The 22,995-nt window shown below is 40.1% G+C and overlaps 1 protein-coding gene across 11 annotated transcripts in view; it reads right to left on the bottom strand.

Annotated features, from left to right (window-relative positions):
* The window catches only part of LOC121509716 (membrane-associated phosphatidylinositol transfer protein 2-like), a 172,163-nt gene that overhangs the window by 10,339 nt on the left and 138,829 nt on the right, over nt 1-22,995 (bottom strand). For 6 of the 11 annotated variants that reach the window (XM_041787320.1, XM_041787322.1, XM_041787323.1 and 3 more), the window contains 12 exons: nt 19,350-19,454; nt 19,193-19,257; nt 15,324-15,568; nt 14,899-15,088; nt 12,003-12,122; nt 10,802-11,016; nt 10,494-10,669; nt 9,695-9,865; nt 8,311-8,448; nt 4,955-5,119; nt 843-1,127; nt 232-380 (listed from right to left, as the gene is read on the bottom strand). In XM_041787320.1, the coding sequence (XP_041643254.1) occupies nt 232-380; nt 843-1,127; nt 4,955-5,119; nt 8,311-8,448; nt 9,695-9,865; nt 10,494-10,669; nt 10,802-11,016; nt 12,003-12,122; nt 14,899-15,088; nt 15,324-15,568; nt 19,193-19,257; nt 19,350-19,454 (2,024 nt within the window). The remainder of the gene's footprint in view (nt 1-231; nt 381-842; nt 1,128-4,954; nt 5,120-8,310; nt 8,449-9,694; nt 9,866-10,493; nt 10,670-10,801; nt 11,017-12,002; nt 12,123-14,898; nt 15,089-15,323; nt 15,569-19,192; nt 19,258-19,349; nt 19,455-22,995) is intronic. The other 5 variants (XM_041787327.1, XM_041787329.1, XM_041787328.1 and 2 more) reach the window with 5 other exon arrangements.

Genomic DNA, 22,995 nt, shown 5'->3' with positions numbered 1-22,995 from the left:
CAGATGCTCAGAATATCTTAGCAATCCTTTGACCTTTAAGGCACATTCAACATTTAATCTAGCTAATAATTGTCCTTTTGGTAACATATCAAACCATGATTCCACCTGTTTTTCAAGATTTGTAGAAGATGTACTTTTCCTTAGTCTTCAAGCATCCCTAAAGGATATGTTTTGATGACTGAAGCTGGTCACCAGCCATAAACAGTTGCAGTTATTCCAAATTTAACTCACCTGTCTCAGCAGAAAAGACACAACATCTGTGGACTCCCAGTAGGAAGCGTGGAAGAGATGTGGTAAAGCCACTGTGGGGAAAGCTGTCAGAGCGTCGGGACAGTACAGGGCAAAGTCCAGCCGCTTTGTGCCCCACCATCGTGCTGCAACTGTCATGGGTGGATGTGCAGATACATGAGATGATAATGTAAGAATCAGTGTGGTTTATATAATGCCATATAAAGGTGCAACACCTCTACAGCTAAAGCAAAAAGATGTGATTCTTAAACAGCAAGCATCACCAATCCCAGAAGTTCTTCAGCTGAAAGGAGGAGATCAGGACTTTTGATTGTTGTTAACCAGAATTTTAGTGCTGAGAATCAAGAGAAGAGGAAGAAAATCAGAACGGATGCATGATTTCCGGCAATCACAGAAGGTTAATCATGTTAGTATGGGTACAAGTCCTTTCACATTAGTGTAAATCACTGCTTTGAATCCTTTTGAATTTGAAAGAATGAAAGATAAGGGGAGGTAAAAGGAGCATTCTTGAAGAGCAGCCCAAGTTTGAGGATTTCAGGAAAGAACTGAAGCTTCATGGTGATTTCAGAGGTCTGTTCCTTTAAAAAGAATACCTTGATCCACTTCCGCCTGCGAGTCCAGTGAGACCAGATCAGATATAGCACAGTCCAGGCCAGCTGACAGGCAGTTCTCGTACTGAGCGATGGGACTTAAACTCTCACTGATCTCACCCTCCAGCTCTGCCTCTATATCGGCTTCAGGCGGTACTGCAGCCTGGCTGGCGACAGCTTTTTTACGGGACTTAGGAGGACTTTTCAGTGAGAATCCTCTCTGGGATGAGAGAGCGAGCTGGGATAAAAGGCCAAACTTTTTGGTTTGGGTAATTTGGTCTGATTTGGCTACAAGGACAAAACAAAGGAAAACAAGGAGGTCATTTTTCTACAAGATGTTTATGACTTTTTGAACAGTTTGAAGAAAGGGTGTCACAAAACCAGAGTTTTAAACTTACATTTGATACTTGTAAGCAATATTGGTACCTGTTTAGATACCCCAGCAACAAAAACAGAAGTTTTAGGTATCAAAAGATAAGGGATTTCTTGTTTTTAATACCTAAAAGATGCAGGGAAACTCCTGCACATTGTCTTAAGTGTTTTGTTGCCAAAGTTTTTGATGGATTAATTCCTCTCCTTACATACTTGCCATATGATTTATGATCTGTAGTATTTTTCAAAGCTTCTGTCCTTTTCAATTCTTTCAATCACTCAAAACAATAGAGCTTGTATTATTTGCATTACCTTGGCATCAAAAAGGATCAAGAACTGATATTTTTTGAAAACCTCAGTTAGAAGCACAGTCATCAAAGATTTCAATCCTTTGATAAGTTTTATGCTTTTTGATACCACATGTTTAAAAAAAACAATACAAACCCTGTTATTTTAATGAGTAATCTTATCAAAAAAGTACCAAAGAAAGAGAAAGAGAGCGGCCATGGTTCTTTAAAATTTACAGGTTGGCAAGTACTGGTGTCTTATAAAGATGCAAAAGTTGTTTATGTCTCCTATGTACACAGGGAGTAGAGAAAGAAACGTCTTAATTACACAAATGCATGGCAGATATGGTATTAAGATATGGCAGTGTTTCTGTTCTGAAATCTGGACAGTGTGCAGGCGTTTGCTAGGACTACCTAGGACTAGTATTTTTGTTGCTGTGACATAAAAATTGGGGATGTGCATTTAAAAGAAACTTACTGTTTGAAAGTCACTGGATATTACTCAAAGAAAACAAGAATTTCTAAAGCCCTATTCATATTTGAACAAAATTGATTAAAATGTACCCAAGCAGAAGCAAACAATCTACAAATCTTCTCAAGTTGAAGTAAAAAGTAAGTATCCGATTTTTACTCGAAGTTATAAGTAGTTACTTGGGATACAAGGGGGCACTGAAGAGAAAAAATGATTTTTCCCTTATGTGGAAAAAAACAACAACAAGAGAATAAGAACCTTAAACCACATTTAATTAAAGGCATACAATTTAATGAACTGAAGTGCAACTACAAATTTTGGATATAATGTGGAAACTTTTCTAACTGTGTGCTTCTGAACACCATGTTGTACTAGTCTAACTAACAACTAGCAAGTTTCACATAGTTGATGGAAATTTTGAACTTCGTCTTTCTGTCACTTAGTTTTTATATTTTTACTCAGTAGACAACGACATTAAAAGTAGAGAGGCACAACCCTGCTCGTAAAGTAAAAGTACTGATTTTAAAATCTACTTTAAAAGTTCAAGTACACAAAAAGATACACAATAACACAACATGAGTAAATGTAATAAATGACTTTTCACACCTGGTTACACATGTGAAAAGGGCTTAACAACCTCATCAGAATAAACACTATGTGGAAGTATTTTGACCACAACTGGTAATTATTGGATTCAGGTTGTTCAATTAGACTTGTTGCCACAGGTGTATGAAATTAAGCACCTAGCCATGCAGTCTCCATTTGCAAACATTTGTGATACAAAATGGGTTGTTCTGAGGAGCTCAGTCACTTCAGGAAATGTCATTCCTGTTTGATATTCCACAGTCAACTTTAAGTGATATAATCACAAAGTGGAAGCATTTCGGAGCAAGAGCAACTCAGCCATGAAGTAGAAGATCACGTAAAATCACAGAGCAGGGCTAACCACTGATGAGCTGCATGGTGTGCAAAAGTTGCCAACGCTCTGCAGATTCCATAGCTGAAGAGTTCTGTACTTCCACTGACATTGATGTAAGCATAAAGACTGTGTGCTGGGAACTTTATAGAATGGGTTTCCATAGCCGAGTAGCTGTATGCAAGACTCATATCACCAAGTCCAATGCCTCTTATCTCCAGTGAAGGACAATCCTAATGCTTCAGAATGTCATGACATTTTGGACATTGCTATGGTTCCAACTTTGTGGCAACAGTTTGTGGAAGGCCCTTTTCTATTCCAACATGACTGTGTCCCAGAGCAAAAAGTAAAAACTATAAAGACATGGTTTGATGAGTTTGTTGCGGAAGAACTTGAATGGCCCGCAAACAGCCCTGACCTAACCCCATCAGGTACCTTTGGGATGAACTGGAAAAGAGATTGTGAGCCAGGCCTTCTCATCCAACATCAGTGCCTGATCTTTTAAATACTCTACAGAAAGAATGGGCACAAATTCCCACAGAAACCCTCCAAAATTTTGTGGAAAGTCTTCCAAGGCCAGTATAGCTGCAAAAGGGGGCCAACTCCATATCAAAGTACATGTATTTGAATATAATGTCATTACAGTCTGTGTTGGTGTAATGGTCATTTGGCTGAATACTTTTGTCCATATAGTGTATACCTGAGTTTTTTGGCATGATGCTAACAAAAATGGAAACTGCTGTAGGGGGATAACAGATTTTGCACTGCTTGGCAGTAATTTAAAATGAAGAAACATCTATATCACTTAATAATGCCAAGATATATAGACTGTTCAACAGTCTATATACACAACAGTTGTGTCAAAAGGCATTACATGTTTCTTCTTCTTTCTACTGATGTTTAGCCTCATAGTTATGGTTTTCAGATATGCTACAGACATCTGTTGCTGCCTGGCGATTGTACCACAACAGGTAGAAATAATTAGCGTGTCATTATTCGAGAAAAAAAGGCAAGTTAAAGCCATGTCTGTAATTTGGTGATATTTCAACATAAATGAGAATAAAAGAAGTAGAGCAGAGTGCAAACTATGTGCTACTAAATTATCGAGAGAAGGGTTGAGAGCAGCTGATGCAAATGCCGAAAACTTATAATTTTAAGGACTGTAATGGTATTATTTAGTGTTCCTACTCTGTATTGGTACACTTTCAAATAGAGATTACAGTTTAATCAAATATCACAATCTAAATAAAAAGAAAGTTTTAATATCTGTAAATCATTTTCCATCCCTAACATGAGTCAGCATTTTTAGATTTTTGTTTCTGGTATCTTATTAAAGCTAAAACTCTGATTTATGTGACACCCTTAGTCTGAAGACTGAAGTTGAGAAGTATCCAGCGTCCGTACAGATGAACTGTGAAAGTCAAAGCTAAAAAATAACAGTTAGTTCAGTATTAAGGCTGCAGGGCAGAGTGGTGCTGGTGTCATTTGAGAGAAAATCTGCTGTAGCTAGGTCATCTGCATCTCCTGGGTTGTGCTGTAGGTACAAAAAAAGCAGTGTGCAGAATAATACCTATGTGAAGTACAAACAAATGCTCTGATAGAGGGGGAAGGGGGGACACTGGAAGACATAAAACACAACAGAATACTTTTCATCTCAGCAAACATCGCAGTAGGGAGTGTGGACGATGCAAGAATGGTTGGTGTTACATGCATTGCAACATCAGATAAATGCAGCACTCGTTCTTTGCATTTACATTTAGACAGTGGATAAGAGTAAGACAGACAGTGGAAAGTGGCGCTAAACTTCCTCTTCTTCTGGCACTTTTGACAAAAGTAGGAAATCCTTTGTATGACAGCCTAGTTAAAGTCTGGCTAGGCAGGAGTAAGAAAAGGAGTGGAAATTCATCTCTTTGCAGGAGTGTAGGGTGTGTGAGGAGTCAGAGCAACGGGGGTTGGAGAAAGAGGAGGATGAGGAGGAGAGATAAAGAGAGGAAGAGGGAGAATAAACAGATGAGTGTGTGAGTGGAGGAAAGAGAGAGAGAGGCTGGTTGGTATCAAGAACACTTACTGTTAGCTATGTTGGTGGCAGTGTAACTGTCTGCCATTCCTGAGACCTGGCTGGCAATGCTGACCTCACTGGCCCTCCGCTGGCCCCGGGAGAGGGGGCCCGTTACGGGGGATGAGGGGTACGAACTGTCCATGAAGACACCACCATGAGACTGAACAACATCCGCTATTGAGCCGAAACAAGGAGATCCCATTAGACAGAGACACAGGTAAGGGGCACTCACAGTGAGGTGAGGGGAGGGGGGGTGGGAAATGTGACGGCGGGCACCGTGGTTTCAGAGGACATGTGAAACCATAAAGTCAGATTTCTGTTCAAGCAGAAACACGGGCTTATGAGGACATAAAACACTGAGTGATGTTAAATCACAACATCTGTTACAAACATATCCATGTAGTAGTGGGGATGCACGATTAATCTAATGTTAGTCCAATCACTGTTTTATCCTTCCCAAGATAAAAAAAATATGTTTGAGAAGGATTTTAGTGTTTAAATGCATGCTCCAACTGCAAAAATAATGCACACGCTTAGCACTCACAGAAAAGTCACAACTGTAAAGGACTATTAAACAGCCACTAACCCAAAGTAAGGCAGAACAATGGAGTGTTACCACTACGAGATACTATAGAGATGGATTAAAAACTAAAGCCATGACAGACTCTACAGTTCAAAGGAATTTAGTTGATTCTGATAGCGATGTTTTTGTCATTCAAAGAGAGCCTGACTGACCATAAAAAAGATCTCGGTTTGCCCAAGAGGTCTCTTTTTCTGTCCTGTAGAAAATCTCTTATTTGATTCAGCAGCTATAGTATATACCAACGTGAAACTGATTGTACACAACAGATAAACATTGGTTACTGATATCTGTTCATGCCACATGTATCAGCCGATGGCTGGTGTTTATGAACATGGCAGATATGGACTGTTAATGATGCTAAACTGATGCATCTGTGCATCCCTATGTGATACAATACAGTATGATAGATGATGCTTTGGTAATATGCTGTACAGGTTGATATGATGCAATAAGATATAATACAGTATGGTACAATGTAACAGGATAAGATAAGACATAATGTACAATAAAAACCGATACAATATGGTACGGTACAGTACCTTGATGCTACGATACAAAACAACACAATATGATATGATACAATGCGGTACGATACCACACAATATATTACAATACAATACTGTATGGTAGGATAAGTTAATACACTGTACAGTACAGTACATTAAAATAAGATAAAGCATGATTTGATACGATCTGATATGATAAAAAACTGTGTAATAGGATAAAATTTAACATTTAATACCAACCAATACGGTATAGTAGGAATCATTACTTTGACGCAACGGTATGATGTGATATGATAGACACGATACAATACGATACGATAGAAACAATACGATGCGATATGATGCAATACGATACAATACGATATGATAGGATACAATACGATACGATACAATAGACATGAAACAATGCAATACGATACAATACGATGGACGCGATACAATATGATACGATACAATACGATAGACGCGATACGATAAGGTTTGATATGATACAATTTAATATGGTATAGTACCATGTAATAGGATGAGATGATATATAATGTAAAATATAAATTAATGCAGTATGGTACAATGTTATACCTTGATATTATAAATATGATAGGATACGACACAGTACAATACGATACAATACCATACCTTACAGTACAAAGTCAAAAAGTATGGTACGTCATGATAGGATGCAATGTAATGAATATGATAGGTTAGATATAATAAACAATATAAACCAATACAGTATGGTACGATAAAATACCTTGATGCAACGTTTCACTGCAACACGATAGGGTACAATATGGTATTGTATGATGTAATAGGATCAGATATTATATGCAATGCAAACAGAAACAGTACAGTAAGATGCAGTTTCTTGACACACTGCTAAAATACACAATGATACAGTTTGGTACAATACAATATGGTATGATACCATACCATACAGTAGGATATGATACAGTATAATACTATACAGTATGGTACGATATGGTTCAACTTGGTACCATACAACACAATATAGTAGGATTACATGATAAAGTGTAATACACAATATGAACGAATACATTATGGTAGGAAAAACTACTTTGATGCAACGGTATGGCTTTATGATATGATACAATAACATACAATACAATAAGATTAGATATGATGTACCAACACACTATGGTAAGATACTGCAGTATGATATGATGTGATATGATAGGATACAATACAAGCTAGGACAGGATTTATCATCCTATGGGCAACAATTTGTTCTGGACTCAAGAGCATCAGGCATCTGCCTCTGCAGTACAATAATAAATATGGAGAAAAACTTCTGTACACTGTCTGCATTGCAAAAATACATCTGCAGTTTTGTGCTCTTTTATTATCGTTCGAAGGAGCCACTGCTTAAAATACGACTGAAGATCTGCAGATTTAAAGATGCCTTTGGTACTATTATACAAAAAAACCAAACAGATTTAGCAGTTTAGAAGGACTTGAAATGAAAGGTACCAAAATGCTGAAAACCTTTTAGCTCTGCTCACTGGAATATTAGATACAGTAAAAAAAGAAAATCAGTGATTGTGATTATCATTTTGGCCATAATCGTGCAGCCCTACATGTTAATATTTCATGGAGGGGATTCTTATATGACAGCAAAGTAATTTCATGTTAGAACCATTCTTACTGAAAGACGTTAAATTATGTGGAGATTTTATAAAATCATATGACCTCTGAGCCTTATTTCAAGGACAAACACAGGCAACACTAAATGAGGGATATCTATATTGAGCTCTATAGAAAGGAAACTGCACAAACATGACACAACAAGCAGCACAATCATCACGATCATCACATTTCAACATTCCTGGAATTAAAACAAGCCACCTTTGACATTAATAATCTCATTTTATAGATATGATGCAGATGCACTAGAACCTGGCTTAAAAACCACAGCACAAACACAAATGCTCCAGTCGTTTTACACTGAAAGTGACATGTAGGTGTAATGGAAACATTCAAAAATGATACTACATGAGATGCAGAGCTGATTTTCCAGAGTATTTCCATGGCAAAGTGTTTGGTTTATGCTGAAAGTTTATCCAGAACACTGAGATGAGGAAAGCCATTATCTGGATTTGGATTTATTAGATCTGACTGTAGCAATGGGAATACTTGGAAACAACACATGGAAGAACGACGTAAACTGAGCATGTTGCACAGGACAGCAGTAAGGACAGAACAAAAAGACACAGAAACAGAGGACAGGTGAGTGAAGGTGAATGGGAAAGGCTACACACACTCCACTCTGAGCGAGCCCTCCTGCCAGTTTAGCACTGGCACGGGGATGCAGGTCTCACTGATGGTCTCCTGACAGCGAAAGGACAGGGGGGGCCCGCTGTCAAGCAGCAGCTGAGCGTTGCTCTGGACTGTCTCCACTACAGAGGGGAGGGGTAGGGGGGCAGGAGGGGGGGGGGGGTTGGGGTCAGGTCAGGGGTTTTGGAGGTAGACAGTCAAGTATGCAGATATGGGGACAGGAGGCCGAGAGAGGAGGAAAGAAAGAAAGACAAGGAAGACACAAAAACATATGAAAGGAGAACAGCCGAACATGAGACAAGAAAGCAGAGTCAAGCCCTTAGTCCATGCCAAATGACCTTGCATACTTTTATAACTTCCTAAAACTGAAAAAACTCCAAGAGTTTGTTGTTCTCAGCTCGACAGGAAAAGCCCTTTCTTCAGCTTGTTTGCTTGTATAAATGTTCTCCTCTTGAAACATAAAGCTTGACGTACACTTATGCATTGAATCTACACTGTAGCAAATGACACAGCTCCACATAGCCTGGAACCTTTGCAGCGGCCTGCACCTCCCTTAAACATAACTAGAGGTCATTACAACAAGAATACAAGCCCTGTGATTAGTCTGCTGGGTAGCATCTGGTGAAAAAATGGGCTCTAACCCCTCAAATCATTAAGGCCAATCAGGCCAACAATTAGGCTCAAAATTTTCTAGTGTGTAGTCAGCCTTGGTCACCAAAGGAAGATGTAGGGATATTCACTATTCCTTGGATGAAGGCTAGCGCTTTAAGGACACTTTAATACCCCCTTGGACTGAAGTCCTTGAAAATATCTTGATGTTTGTCCAGCTTATGAAGCCTAAAACCTCTCTGTAATGAGGCTTGTTTCAAGAATATTCCTGAAAAAAATTAGTTAGGTTTCAAATTTCATTCTAGTAGTATAAACAGATAAAGCTGAGTCTTTAAGGGTTACTCCACTATAAGACGAGTCCAAACAGAAACAACCGGCAGGACTACGACCACATTCAGATGAAACAACTGCTTCATAACAAACGTTGAAGCACAAACAGCAGAAAAATGTTTCATTTTTCTATGAGACAATGTTTAGTTTATCTGAAAGGAAAACTTATTATGTGCTACACAAGGAGTTTAAAGATGTGCGGTCTAGAGCATGCAGCAGTGGGAAACAGGACAGTGGATAAACAAAAGTTCTTTAGTCTCAGCTGATGTGATCTCAAGTTAAAAGGGAGAAATCAAACAGGCCTTTAAGGCAGAGATTTAACATTTGTGTCTGTGCATGTGAATCCCAGTCAGAGGGGCAAAAATCATACAAATCTATGACTGAATATGAATTGAACTGATATCAATAAAGTTGGTGCAGAGAGCTCACCCAGTAGGGCGGAGTTTCCGTCTCCCAGGGGAAACCGTTGGTATCGTGGCACATTGAACGGGGGCAGGAGGTGAAATTTCCTCTCCAGCAGAGGCTCAAGGCGGGAGGCAGAGGGATCGGCCGGGTGGAACAGGTTATAAACCTGCTGACAGGCAGGCCGCAACTGAGCCACTAGGGGGAGAAATCAAACCAGAAATATTAGAGAGGAGATGGAGAGGGTCTTTATGGACAGCTCCTTTTGGCTGGAAGAGCTGTTGAACAATTATTTATTAGGATACCTTCTCAAACAGTCCAAAGGTTAATTTTAAGTATATACAACAAATTATCTTTATGATGAAGGAACTTTGTCATTAAGCCCTCATGAAATTATTTTAACATAGTTTGTATTCATTCTTTCACTTAGAATTATACTTTCTTGGTTTGTTTTCATTTTGTATTTTTGTATTTCAGTGTCACTGTTAATGAAGGCAACCTCAATGGTTTTCAGGACTTAAATAAAGGTTAAGAAAAAGTGCAACCATCTTTTATTATTTATTTCGTAATAATTAAGACTGATAGTTACAGCAAACATACTTTTTCGTACTGTATACTTGGGATGAAACAGCCATCAGTTATGTCACACCCCTTGTATGGAGGCTATAGTCCTCCAAGCAACTGATCAGGGTTCAAGTCCGACCTCAGGCTCCTTTCCTGCTTATTATCCCTCACTCTCCCAGATTTCCTACCCCATATGCTGTCCTATACAAATAAAGGCTAAATACCCCAAAATATATCTTTAAAAAAGGTATGGTATATTCACCATCCAGCATTGGAATGACAGTCTTTCTCAGGGCAAGCACTAATCCCAGCGGAGAGCCAAACAGGAAGAAGTCGGACACCTCAAAGTCAAACTTCCCAAGGGAGCAACCGTCCAGCATGGTGCTGCTGCTCGACCTGCGTGAGGCTACGTCATTCCTCAACACACTGGAGTGCAAGCTGGAAGGACAGCACAAAGTCATGTCCTCATGAAGAGCTAAAATAAATCACTCTGACAGGACTTAAGACCAGGTCTGAGATATTTTCTTAACTCCCAGGTGGGATTTTTGTGTCATCCCAGACTCCACTCACCTGGTTAGGAAGGCCTGGTGCTGTTTGATTGTGTCCACTTCATAGGTGGAGGAGTCACTTCTCTTTCGTGGGAGTTGTCTCTTTGTGTCGTCGGTTGCTCCAGCACGAGGAATGTCAATGTTACTGCGACTGAGGTGACGGCTACCCTCCAGGGTGGGAGAGGATGAACCGTGGCCGCTGTTGACAATGATGCCAGGAGAGAGGAGGTCCTGGTCCTGAGGGGTACATGAACAAACATTTGTATAGAATAGAGTATAGACATCACTTTACAAAGCCCAGCTATCTCAGTATGATGAGGAGAGGAGGTTTACTTTACACAGCACGTTTTCATATGTAATAATAATAATAATAATACATTTTATTTAAAGAGCTTTTTTTAAGAACTCAAAGACACTGTACAAAAATAATAAAACGCATTGCACAAAAAGCCAAAAACAGGACAATATCACGATCAAACAAACAAACAAACATGCAATCAAAGTGACAAGACAACAATAGAATCAAACATTAAAAGCCAGTTTAAAAAGGTGAGTTTTGAGCAGTGATTTGAATGTGGATGAGTCCGTAGAGTCTTGGATATGTTTAGGGAGTGAATTCCAGAGGGAGGGGGCGGCTATGGAGAAGGCTCTGTCCCCCCAGGTTCAGTGCTTGGTTCTTGTTGGTGGGGAGAGGAGATTGAGGTTTGACGAGCGGAGATTACGGGAGGGGGTGTGATGGTGCAGGAGGTCAGTAAGGTAAGGAGGGGCCTTTTGGTTTAGGGCTTTGTGGGTGAGGGGGAGGATTTTAAATTTGATGCAGTAGGGGACAGGGAGCCAGTGGAGGTTTTGGAGGATGGGGTGATGTGGTCATGAGAGCGGGTGTGGGTCAGGAGGTGTGCTGCAGAGTTCTGGATGTATTGGAGTTTACTGAGGACTGTAGAGGATGTGCCATAGAGGATGCTGTTGCAGTAATCTAGTCTGGATGTGATGAAGACGTGGATGAGGGTTTCAGCTGCAGGGAAGGAGAGTAGTGGATCAAATGAGAGGTGACTGTCAAAAATGATACCAAGATTGCGGGTGTGAGAAGAGTGGGACAGGGTGAAGGAGTCAATTTGAAGGCTGAAGTTATGAATTTGGTGAGGGATTTGGGGCCAATAATCATAAGTTCGGATTTATTGTAGTTATGTACTTTATGTTTTTTTTCTTTTTTTTTTTTTTTTTACCTGTACACTCACCACACTGCCTCTGCGGCTGCTGTTCTGACTCTCATTAACGGGCTGATTGCTGCTGCACAGAGCATCAAACCCTAAGATTCCTCCCACACAGTCTCCAATGAGGCAAACCTGCAGAGGACAACAGTTAAATACGAGGTTATTAATACAATCGATTCCAGGCTCACCTTAAATATCTACACACCTGCTGCTTTAACAACAAGTTCAACACAGAAAGTGACTGGACTCATTAATATATGCTGCTAAAGAACTAGTTACCTGGAAGCAAATACAAATCCTAATTCCCAAAATATTGGGACATTACGTTAAGATATGGATAAAACAGAATACAGTGATCTGCAAATCATTTCCAACCTATTTTGAATTAAATACAGCACAAATACAAGCTATTTAATCTTTAAACTGATACTTATATGGAAATAAACACACATTCTGGATAACATGGCTGCAATAGGTTCCAAAGAAAAAATGGGACAGAAGCATGTTTAGACAGGCCTGGGCAGCATGCAGGCTGGTCTAGTACCCTCACTCTTTCACTGTGAAGCCATGCTGTTGTAACTCATTCAAAATAACTAAAAATGAAATGTAAAAATACATTTTAGGTAGATAGATAGTCATTCATTGTCATCGCGTTGTAAAAATGCAACAAAATTACGTTTGGCAGTCTCCTCTGTAGCAGCAAATACAGTGGTCCAAGCGGTGGTTAGAAATCTGCAGCCTCACATCATCCATCCTGCTGGCAAGGAAGTGACCACCAGGGAGATGTGTGGGGCCGCTCTTAGCCTCGCCTGCAGCCCAGCTTGTTTGCCCTGCTTCCGCCTTCTCGTACAATGCTGTCGCTGTCTCCTCCCCTCTGGTTGTAGGTTTTGTGCTGCCCTACGTTCTCCTCCCGTCAGTCTCAGAGCCCCATTTTCCAGATAATCTTCATCAGGAAAGATGCAAACTCCATGGGCACGCTGTCAGTTGTGGTGTGAGTGTAGGGCTTTGTTTTGCTGCTAGTGATGGAGCACTGGGCCGCTGCGTTCGTACGCGCTGCCCCATGCTACCTCAATAGGTAACATTCAGTAAGCCTCCTGTTGATCAGGCAGTGTTCCGTTGCAGTTACTGGCAGTTGTTAGCTTTTAAGCTAGTCTGGAGTTGTAGTTGAGACTGAAGTCTTCTTGTCACCTTTTTTGTTTTTTTCCTGATAGAAATTTCCCATTCTTTCTCTCAAAGGTGTCCTGGACCATCCATCTTCTTTGTTTTCACAGGTTTCAACATATGTTGTCAACTTAATTGTGAAAAACACTACAAGTCCAAGATATAACTCAAGAGTCCATCTTTCTTGCTGCCAACTGCTTTGGTTGCCTGGCAACATCAACCATTTTATTAACTGAAACTAAAATATAAACAAGGCTTTACAAATAAACCCTGAAACTTAATTGTTGCTTTAAAAACCTAACTGAAATAAACTTAAAAATATACACAAAATGTCCTTTGTTTTAGTCATTGGCAGTATGGCTGGTAAATGATGAGACTGCACTTATAAGGATAAAACAATGTGGTTCACAGTCATGAACAACTGCTGCAAGTTAGCAATAAGTGATGTTTATAGTTTACTGCTTGCTACTAAGTAAAGAGGATGTGTTTTTGCTAAGGTGTCAGAAAATTATTAGGTTAAACGATTTAGTGAAGGCAGAGACGATGTCCAAGATCATGAACCCTCTGGGCACCTATGCACATCAAAAACTTCTGAAATCATTCAATACATTGAAGAAATCTTTGAAAATGATCAACAACTCAGTATGAGAATGATAGCAGAAATGGTCTCCTCTGACTCCAACAGTGTGAGCTGAAGTTGTCCCAAATCTTGTAACTCTTAATCAAACAGAAAATGCAAGAAGATTTGTGGAGACATTTTAGAACACAGAAAAGGAAACCCAAATTCAAGGAGTGATTACACGCAATAAAACTTGGATTTTCCATTAAGCTCGTGTGACGAAATGGCAGTCAGTGCATTGGAAAACACCATTGTCATCAAGGACACAGAAAGCAGGACAAAGCAAGTCCAAATTAAAGTCGTGTTGATTGTTATTTTTGACATCATGGGTATAATTTTGGAGGAATGGGCTCCAGAAGGGTCAACAGTGAATGAACATTATTATAAAACAGGTTCTAGAAAAACTTGCGGAGAAGTTTTAAGAAAGGGACCACAATTGTGGAAAAATGGTTTTGGTCTTTATGGAGACAACATGCCACCTCACACTGCGCTCTTGGTAAAGTAGTTTCTGGCCCAAAAACAAATCACAGTGCTTAATCACCCTCCCAATTAGACTGATCTAGCACCATGTGACTTCCTATTTCCTAAGATCAAATCTGTGCCCAAAGGAACACGTTAAAAAGTCTTAAGTTCAGAAAAGAAAGACAGATGCTCTGAGACAACTGTCTGCAGAAGACCTACTGCACTGTTTTGATCAGTGGGGGACCTGATGTAGCAGTGTGTTGATGCAGAAAAGGAGTATTTTGAAGGAGAAAGACAGAAAAATATTCATGTTCAATAAAATGTAGTACAGCACTGGTCCTGTTTATTAATAGCCAAACTTCAAATGATGTTCACTTGATGGCCCTTTTGGATCTCACTCCTGATTAGTTCCCCAAATACAACTAAAATAATCTAGGAACTTACTAAAGACTTATGCACCAAATCACACACAATGGTTGTCTACCGTAGGCAATATCCCTGTGACTGAGAAGATTACCTACAGACTGAAAGTGAAGGAAGATCGCTTTGCAAAAGACTGGGAAAGCGGTTGACATACCAAGTTTTGGGAAAAATAAGAACTCATTATGAACTGGAGGATTATAGGATACATCAAAAATCAATGGTATGGGTCTGGACTCTACTGACCTGGCCAGAGAAAGCTGCCCCGTCCAGAGACTTTATGAAGTCTGCAAACACCTGGTTGGCCCTGACAATGACGGTTGCAATAGCTTCCTGGTACTGTGGGGCAGAGGTGGCAAGGAGGGGGAGAGCTGCCAGGGGGATGTGGTCCTGACTGTTGGAGAGGCAACCCTCATCATAGCTGTAAGGGCTCAGGCTGTATGAAAAAAACAAATACAAATAAACAAATAAATAAAATGTGATTATGAACATGTTTCAAACATGGCAGCCACAGAGGAGAGTGAAGTCATAAAAACAGAAAGCAGCTCGGTCATGAGCAGAACCTGGACCTTTTCCATCAAAGCAAACAGTGACGACAGTCAACAAACAGAAACCTTCAATCATCATCTTCAGTGATTGCAGCGTGCAGAGAAAAATGTGTGTCCTCTCACTTGGACACCAGGGAGAAGGCCTCAGCACAGATGGCAGGGCACGGCACCAAGCGGATGGCGATGCGTCCCAGTGCAGCGGGGTAGTGAACACGCATGACTGTGTCGAAAGCTGTGCTAATGGTGTTGACGTCGGCCTGCTTGCTGTTCTGGTCGCCTCCGCCCGTATCCAGGATGTTCCCCCCGTGCAGAACCAGGATCAGCACGTGGATCTTCGAGGGCTGCAGGCACTGCTGGGATGAGCTCTCCTGAAAACACAGACATGTAAAAAGGACGTATAAAAGGCTCATGAAGAATGATGCAACAAACTTTACGGGAATCATTTCTGTCAGCATGAACAAAAACAACATGTTTACAAATAAAACAGTAAATCCTTAGCCATCGTGCAGGAATCTAGTTGTTATTTTAGAGTCAACAGTCACAAATTTGTCCATCTTCATTTACATGGACCCAAGGTTGTCAAAATGTTTGATACTCTGATACTTTTTCAATACCATGTATTTAAAATAATACAATCTGTTAATTTAATTGTATGGCAATGTTCCAAAATAGCATCTGTTATACAGAGACAGATGTGTAGGGGAGGAATGAATTAATCAGAAATTGCTGGAAAACTCCTGCACACTGTCTAAATATCACAAAAACAACTGGAGACTTTTCAGTCAAAAAGGTTTTTGTACAGTTTGGGCAGCTGTACAGGAGTTCACCTGCAATATTTGATGACTGAAAACAAGAAATGACCTAATATTGTATTTTTAATTGTCATGGTATCAAAACAAACATCAGAATCATTTTATTTCTACTGGTATCATATAGAAGTTTAAAATTCTGGTATTACGACAACCCACACAACAGAACATCCAGTGAGGGGTAGAGAACCATGAAGGGAAACAGAACAGAGCAAACCTACACTCCACCTGGGCAGCTGTTCAACCAAACAGCAAACAAAAGCAACGCTACCCGTTGACAACAAACGTGACGTCATAGTTGGTAGGTTTGCATGAACACTGAACGCCACAGCTGCAGGAACACTGAGTTGAACAGACGGGGGACGAGGTCGGGGAGGAGACATGTTTTGGGTTTTGGGTAAAAACAGGGGCGGGGGCGAGTAAGTACGGGGTTTGTTCAGGGGGATCTGGGGTCTCTGTGGAGCTACTGAGGCCCACAATGCACTGGGGCAGAAAAATGTTGACTTACTGACTGGTGCCTTGTTACCGTGATGGTGGGAATGGGAGAGCTATCAGCTTGAGCTGAGCCACGCATCTGAACACAAGAGGATAGAGAGGCTCATGGACGGGCAGCCCTTCTGCTGTACTCTAAACTAAAGAAAAATGGCTGTTTGTCTAAATCACTGACTGTATGATGGATGACACTTCACAGCTCAGCTACTTGTTCAAAACTAAAGCCAAAATATTCCCATTAACCAACAACTTCCACAGGGTCTGTCTGCACCCATATACTCCAGGGGAGGTTTTTCAGTCAATCTTTTCTGTACACACTGTGACCTGTCTATGGCACTGGCTAAAAGTCCCACTCAGCACTGCTCAGCCTTACATGGGTGCAACTTGCATCATTGCATGCTCACTGTCCACACTTTATGTTTTAATTTTCTACAATGTGAAATTCAGTTTTCTCTTAAACATAACGACATCTGGCACTTTTATTTTAAATGCAGGGAAATGGAATGATAAATGTAATTGAGCTTATATAGCGCTTTCCTAATCATCTGGCTACTCAAGGGCTTTATTTCACAGGTCACACCTACTCATTCACACCCTTTCAGTCCACATTCATACACTAATGGCAGAGGTTGCTATGGAGAACTGGCCATCAGTATTTGCATCCATACCGATTTCCATCGACGAAGAAGAGGGAGCAAATCAGGGTCAAGTGGGGTCACAACTTTCTCATTGCTAGATGACCAACTTTACCTATTGAGTCTCAGTCATCACCAAGTGTGGTGCATTGTTGAGAGTTTGTATTGATGATGTGGGGTTGTGAGTCGCATAGTTTTACCTCTGTGCTGACACAAGTCAGAGCACAACATCTCAAATATGGTATATAAAATATTAATGCATCACCATCTCAACTTTGCTGATAAGCTACCAAGCTCTTTGAGTAAGGGAAGTGAAGGAAAATCTCAGTCAGACACTCCTGGTGCTTGTCACATCCCATATTGCTTGTTTCTTGTCCATGTCAACATGACAGACAGAGGTGAAAATAGCAACAGGGCAATGGAGGGAAAATGGTGTGGCATGCTGAGCTGCATTACCTGAAATTTCCACATACAGCAGCGGTGCTATGCACCACAGTAAAGTGTTTTTTCTCGTGAGGAGCTTGAGACAAGAGGGCAGAGATGATGGGAGACTTACAAGTTCACGTAGGAATAGTATGTCAACAGTGGATTTCTTGGGGGGGAATAGCCCCCCAGGGTTTTTTTTTTACTGAATTAAATTTTTTAAGTTGGGAGGTTTATGTTTGCTACAAAGGATGTGCGGTTTTCCACCTCAGAAGTTAACTTTTCTTGTCAATGGCACTGTTGTAGCTCTGTGACCCACTGACCTCCCGATGCTCCTCTGTTGTTTGTGCTGCAAGATGTTAATGAAGTGATTATTAAATGTCAGGAGTCTGTGCATTGTGCTGTTTTTTGAAGTTAACCAAATACTTCGCACGTTTTTACAACTGTTTGGCTTGATCTGCTCTCTGTGGATTGACATGGTTTGGCAGCAGCAGGCGCTGAAAATAAACCTGCCCCGTACCTCCAACAAAGCGAAGCAGCCGCGCTTCCAGAATGTGCCAGAGCTGGACCAGAGCACAGGCAGTGGAACTGCTTTAAATAACTAGAGAGGGAGTGACTTGCTATGCAGTGCATCTGCAGCGCAGCCATTGTATGTGGAAATTGGAGGTTATACAGCCTCACGCTAAGCTGCACTAAACTGCGATGCTGGCAGGCTCTCAGGAAACAACGATAAGAATCAATGGAATAGAGCTGATTTTGTTGCTGATGGTCACTTGTGTCGCCTGCACCTAGGACCCAACGACATGAGCAGAGTGATGTAAACAGGGGGCTTCCACCATCAGACAGAGTTAAACCATGGCAGACAGATCCCGGCGCAGCCTGATTCTACTGGTGTTTGGGGCGACAGTCAATTAAATTTAGAGCCATGCAGAAGTGATTAGCTAATGGAGCTGCATTTTCAATATCCCACCCTTTCCAGTCACCAAAACACACATTTAACTTATCAATAAATCAATCAGCTAAGATCCCTCTGGTCAGTACTGTTCACAGCAGAACAGATTCTGTTGTTGGTCTGACACTCAGTGATGGAGAGTTCAATAACTCTTGTGGTTTATTTGCTGTCTCTCGCTGTTCCTTGTCTACTCTGATAAGCCAAGGCACACAGAGCTGCAGAAGCCTCAACAGAGCTGTCCATCATGACCATCATGTCCATTCAGTTTTTTAGCATCAAATAAATACTTCAAACCAAACTCCCACTAAAGTGAACATCTGGACAGAAATCACCATCATAAAATGGGACAACAATGACAAAATCATATTTAAGAAATTTTTTTTACATGTATTTAAGTTTCCTACTATGAATTAGTCTCATGTGTTTACATAAAATAGGTAGAGCTTATGCTCTCCACTACAGTCAGCCAGCAGGGGGACCTCCAAATATTTTGGCTTCATTTGCAAAGAGTGGTCATGCTGTCCATCTTTTTATACAGTCCATGGTTAAAATCAACTTTAACTGAAGGTTTTGGGTCTGAGGAGCATTTTCTGAAGACGGTAATTTATTTCATGTTTCTGCATGAGAGAAAGCTGGTTAGAGTTGTGTGTTTTAAACACAGTCACTGTGGGAGACACGTACCTCATCCAGTCTTTCCTCACTGGCAGCTCGTTCATAATCCACTGTCATTTCTTTGAACAGCTCACCTGCAAACACACAAACAAATAATCATTTGCATGTGGTAATGAGGCAGCCTGGCTGTCTCTACTGAGGCCATGATGGTGTGTTTTTTTGTTACCGGGAGTTTCCTCTGTGTCTGCTGCTTCAATCTTGTCCATGAGGTCGTTGGAGTTCCACTTGGCGATTTCCTTCGGGAGGACATCCTCGCTGTCTGAGAAATCCTCTGCAGGGGAGATAAACAACATATGCTAGTGTCGTTTCAAACATATGTGCCACTCAGGGTTTCAAATTTGTCAGAACTTGACAGTATTTAATATGAGGCAATAAAAAAGATCATCCAGCACAGTTTGATATCAAGGATCACTCATTTATAATGTCACTGAATGACATTTATGATGGCTGTTTAGGTAAAATTAAAATAACCTTTCAGTTCATCTGTTATTATTAAAGACATGTTACTTTGTATTGTCAATAAATGGCACATGTTGATGGGGAAAGTGGACAAGAACTGTGTGATTTTGTCACTATGATGGATTTTCAAAAGAAAAGAGTGAAGAGTTTACCCATCTTTCCTTAAGTCATATAAATGTATTATTTGACGTTATCCCTCCTATGGTATTAAAGAGAATCACCTTTACACTATCGTATTAGTTACTCTTAATTGTTTCTTAAAAAAACAGGCAGCCCCCCACTCACTTTAGTTGATCTTAGCAGCTTCAAAATGCCATCTAAAGATACACAAATAACATCACTGACGTAAAGCAATGAGCACAATTTTATTGAATTTATTTTATCTAACAACTATTTTTGTTAATATGCATCTGTACATTTAATTTTGTAGACTTTCCTAAGATGATGAGTTGATTTGATTTGTTGATGCAGTGTTTCCCAACTTTTTTTTCTTGGAGCCCCCCCCCCCCCAAAAAAATCAAGGTTGATTTTATTAGTTTAATTAATAAAACCCTACGAGAAATGCCTACACATGATTTTTCTTGCCAAAACAACATTGTATAAGCTACTTAATAACTGTTTTATCATTGTTTTGGTTAATGTGTGTAAATCTAATTTTGGCAACCTCAGAGCAGACAAAGCCCTGAGCCCCCCTGAGATCTTTAGCCACCTAGACACTAGGTTGGGAACCAAGGATTTGGAGAACCAGGACTGACACTCAAGAAAAAGTGATACATTACAGCCAAACAATATCATCAACTTTTGGTATTTTTATTTTCTCAATAAAAATTGCCCTCAACAAATTATTCCTACCAAAAGACCTTCGTGTTAATTATCTATAGATTTTTTTAATCATGTTCTTGGTTAATATGCGCAAATTTTATTTTAACAGCCTCAGAGCAGGCAGAGCCTCGCATCCCCTTTGAAATCTCTGGCACCCCCTTTAGGTGGGCCCGGAGACTGATAACCAATATTTGGAATAGATATGCATTTATTATGGCAAAAAAAAATCCACTCAATGTGACAAAAGAAAATGGTCATGATTAAAAGTAAGATAAATAATTTAGTTATTCTCTTGCCTAAATCTGGTACCAAACCAACCACTCTGCCAAACCTGTGATCCCTGCTTTCTACAGCTGAGAGAAAGAGAAGATACAGATGCACTGTATTTTAAAAGATTTACCAACAATGGAGAAATGTCATGGATTTCTATTTGCCAATGAAAACTTAACTACATTTTAGTCTAATTGGAGTCATCTTGACTGAAATTAAACTTACTTCTAGTCAGTTTTAGTTATCAGACATCTATTTTTGGTTAGTCTTAGTCTATCTTTCTCACTGAAAAAAGGCTGTCGTTTAACATTTTTAGCCATAGTTTTAGTCCACAAAAATGACACTCATTTGTAAGGTTGTCTTTACTGAGTTTCTGTGAGATTATAGAAACTTTTTTATTTGCTTCTAAATTGAAGTTGTCAAATGGTTTTTTTTTTTTTTTTTTTGTCAGAATAAGAGCCAATGGTAGCCATATGCTCATGTAAATACACGCCATGGCTGGAGGTTGTTGTCCTCAACGTGGTTGGTCAAGGTTCAAATCCAGTCTGTGGCCCGTTTCTGGCATGTCATTCCTCACTCTTTCTATTCCCAGTTTCTGACTCAATTTACTGTCCTATCTTAATCGAGGCATAAAAGAAAAAAAAAAAAAAAAAAATTGGAAAAATAAAGACTACAGAATATAAAAGCTGTAGCAAGTAACCTAACTGAGGGCACCATTGTGTGGGAAGGAGGATTGGCACAACTCTAGTTGCACTCTGGATGTCTTTGCATATTACCAGGGGTGTGGGAAAATGATCTATTGAAAAATTAATTAAAGTCCACACCTTTAGGGTGGAGTAAGGGGTGAATGTGGTGAGTAAGCACAGCTTAGGGTACAGTCTGGGTGGGTAGTAGGGTTGCCATGAGCCCTTGGTCATGCTGTGGAGGTGTCAAGGGTGCGAAAACCACCAGCCGTCTCTGGGCCTATTACTAGCGATGAAAGACCCAGACAAGAGAGGTGCAGTCGTGCTAGACCTTGGCTGCTGAGCAACACACACACAGTGTTGACATGCTGAGCTGACGTATGCACATGACTGCATATAAACTAGAATCATGATGAAACACTATTTGTACACTTAATACAAAGGTTTGATAAGAAGTCAGAAAGGCCTATTATCTAAGGGTTTTATTAACGAAACATCCATATTCGATGTTGGCTTCAACAGGAATGTTTCACTTTTTTGCACTGTTCTTTGGGTGGCCTCAGCTTTTCTTAGATAAAGAAAGGGGCTCTTAAGGAAAAGGCTGGGAATTACTGCTTTATGGCAAGGTCAGTGTGCAGTCAGGACAGTTTGAAAATAGTATTATAGCCTTGCTAAACGTGACTCACTGAATGCAGTTTTTATAATGAACTTTCTTTTTCATTTTCAATTAAAAACAAAAAGTGTTCTTCCTGCAAGATGAAAATCTTATACTCTATACACAATACACTTTGTATATTATAATTCCTTATCACACCAACCTTTCTTTTTTACTTCAAAGAGGCAGTCCTGTGTTTTTATGCCTTCATTCAGACAGGACAGTGAATTATGTCAGAAACTGGGGAATGAAAGAGCACATTACTACATTTGACCAGGGGGAGCCAGATCAAAAACAATAGCCTCTGTACATGAGGTGTGTGGACATAACCACTAGGCTACAGGCCCCCCTCACTGACCTTATTCATTTCCCATAACAAACTGACTGTGGTAGAAACCTGTATATCACTGTCATACTGAGCTAGAAACTAGACCAGCACAGTTAGAACTGCTGGCTCAGTGGGTCTGAAGGTTGTGTGCTTTATGTGACTGTGTATTCATGGGATAAACCAGTTCATACGATGAACTGTGATGTGCTTATATGTCAGACACTCAACATGCTTTATTTTTTTTAACATGAACATAAATGCAACATGAATACAGCAAAAACAGAAACATATAAACATGACATGAACTAATGATTGCATTCCAGCCACTCAAAATAACACAGCAAGCAGAAATGAATTAAACAAGTGACAAAAAGAAAAATCAGCACAGCTACCTGAGTATAGATACAATATATGACAGCAATGCTTTATTCTTCTTTCATTGTCAGGACAAAATGTAGGGAAGTGTTATTGCCTGGGTCTGAAATGAAGAGGATGCTGTGTGTTTTTTGTAGGGTTGTCACAATACCAGTTTTTTGAACTTCAATATGGTACAAGTAAAATCAACCATTATTTACACCTGTTTCTATACTATGAC

Source organism: Cheilinus undulatus, linkage group 5 (assembly GCF_018320785.1).
Source record: "Cheilinus undulatus linkage group 5, ASM1832078v1, whole genome shotgun sequence".
NCBI classification, from domain to species: domain Eukaryota; kingdom Metazoa; phylum Chordata; class Actinopteri; order Labriformes; family Labridae; genus Cheilinus; species Cheilinus undulatus.
The sequence above is the reverse complement of the archived record's forward strand: the minus strand, read 5'-3'. Positions and strand labels throughout refer to the sequence as shown.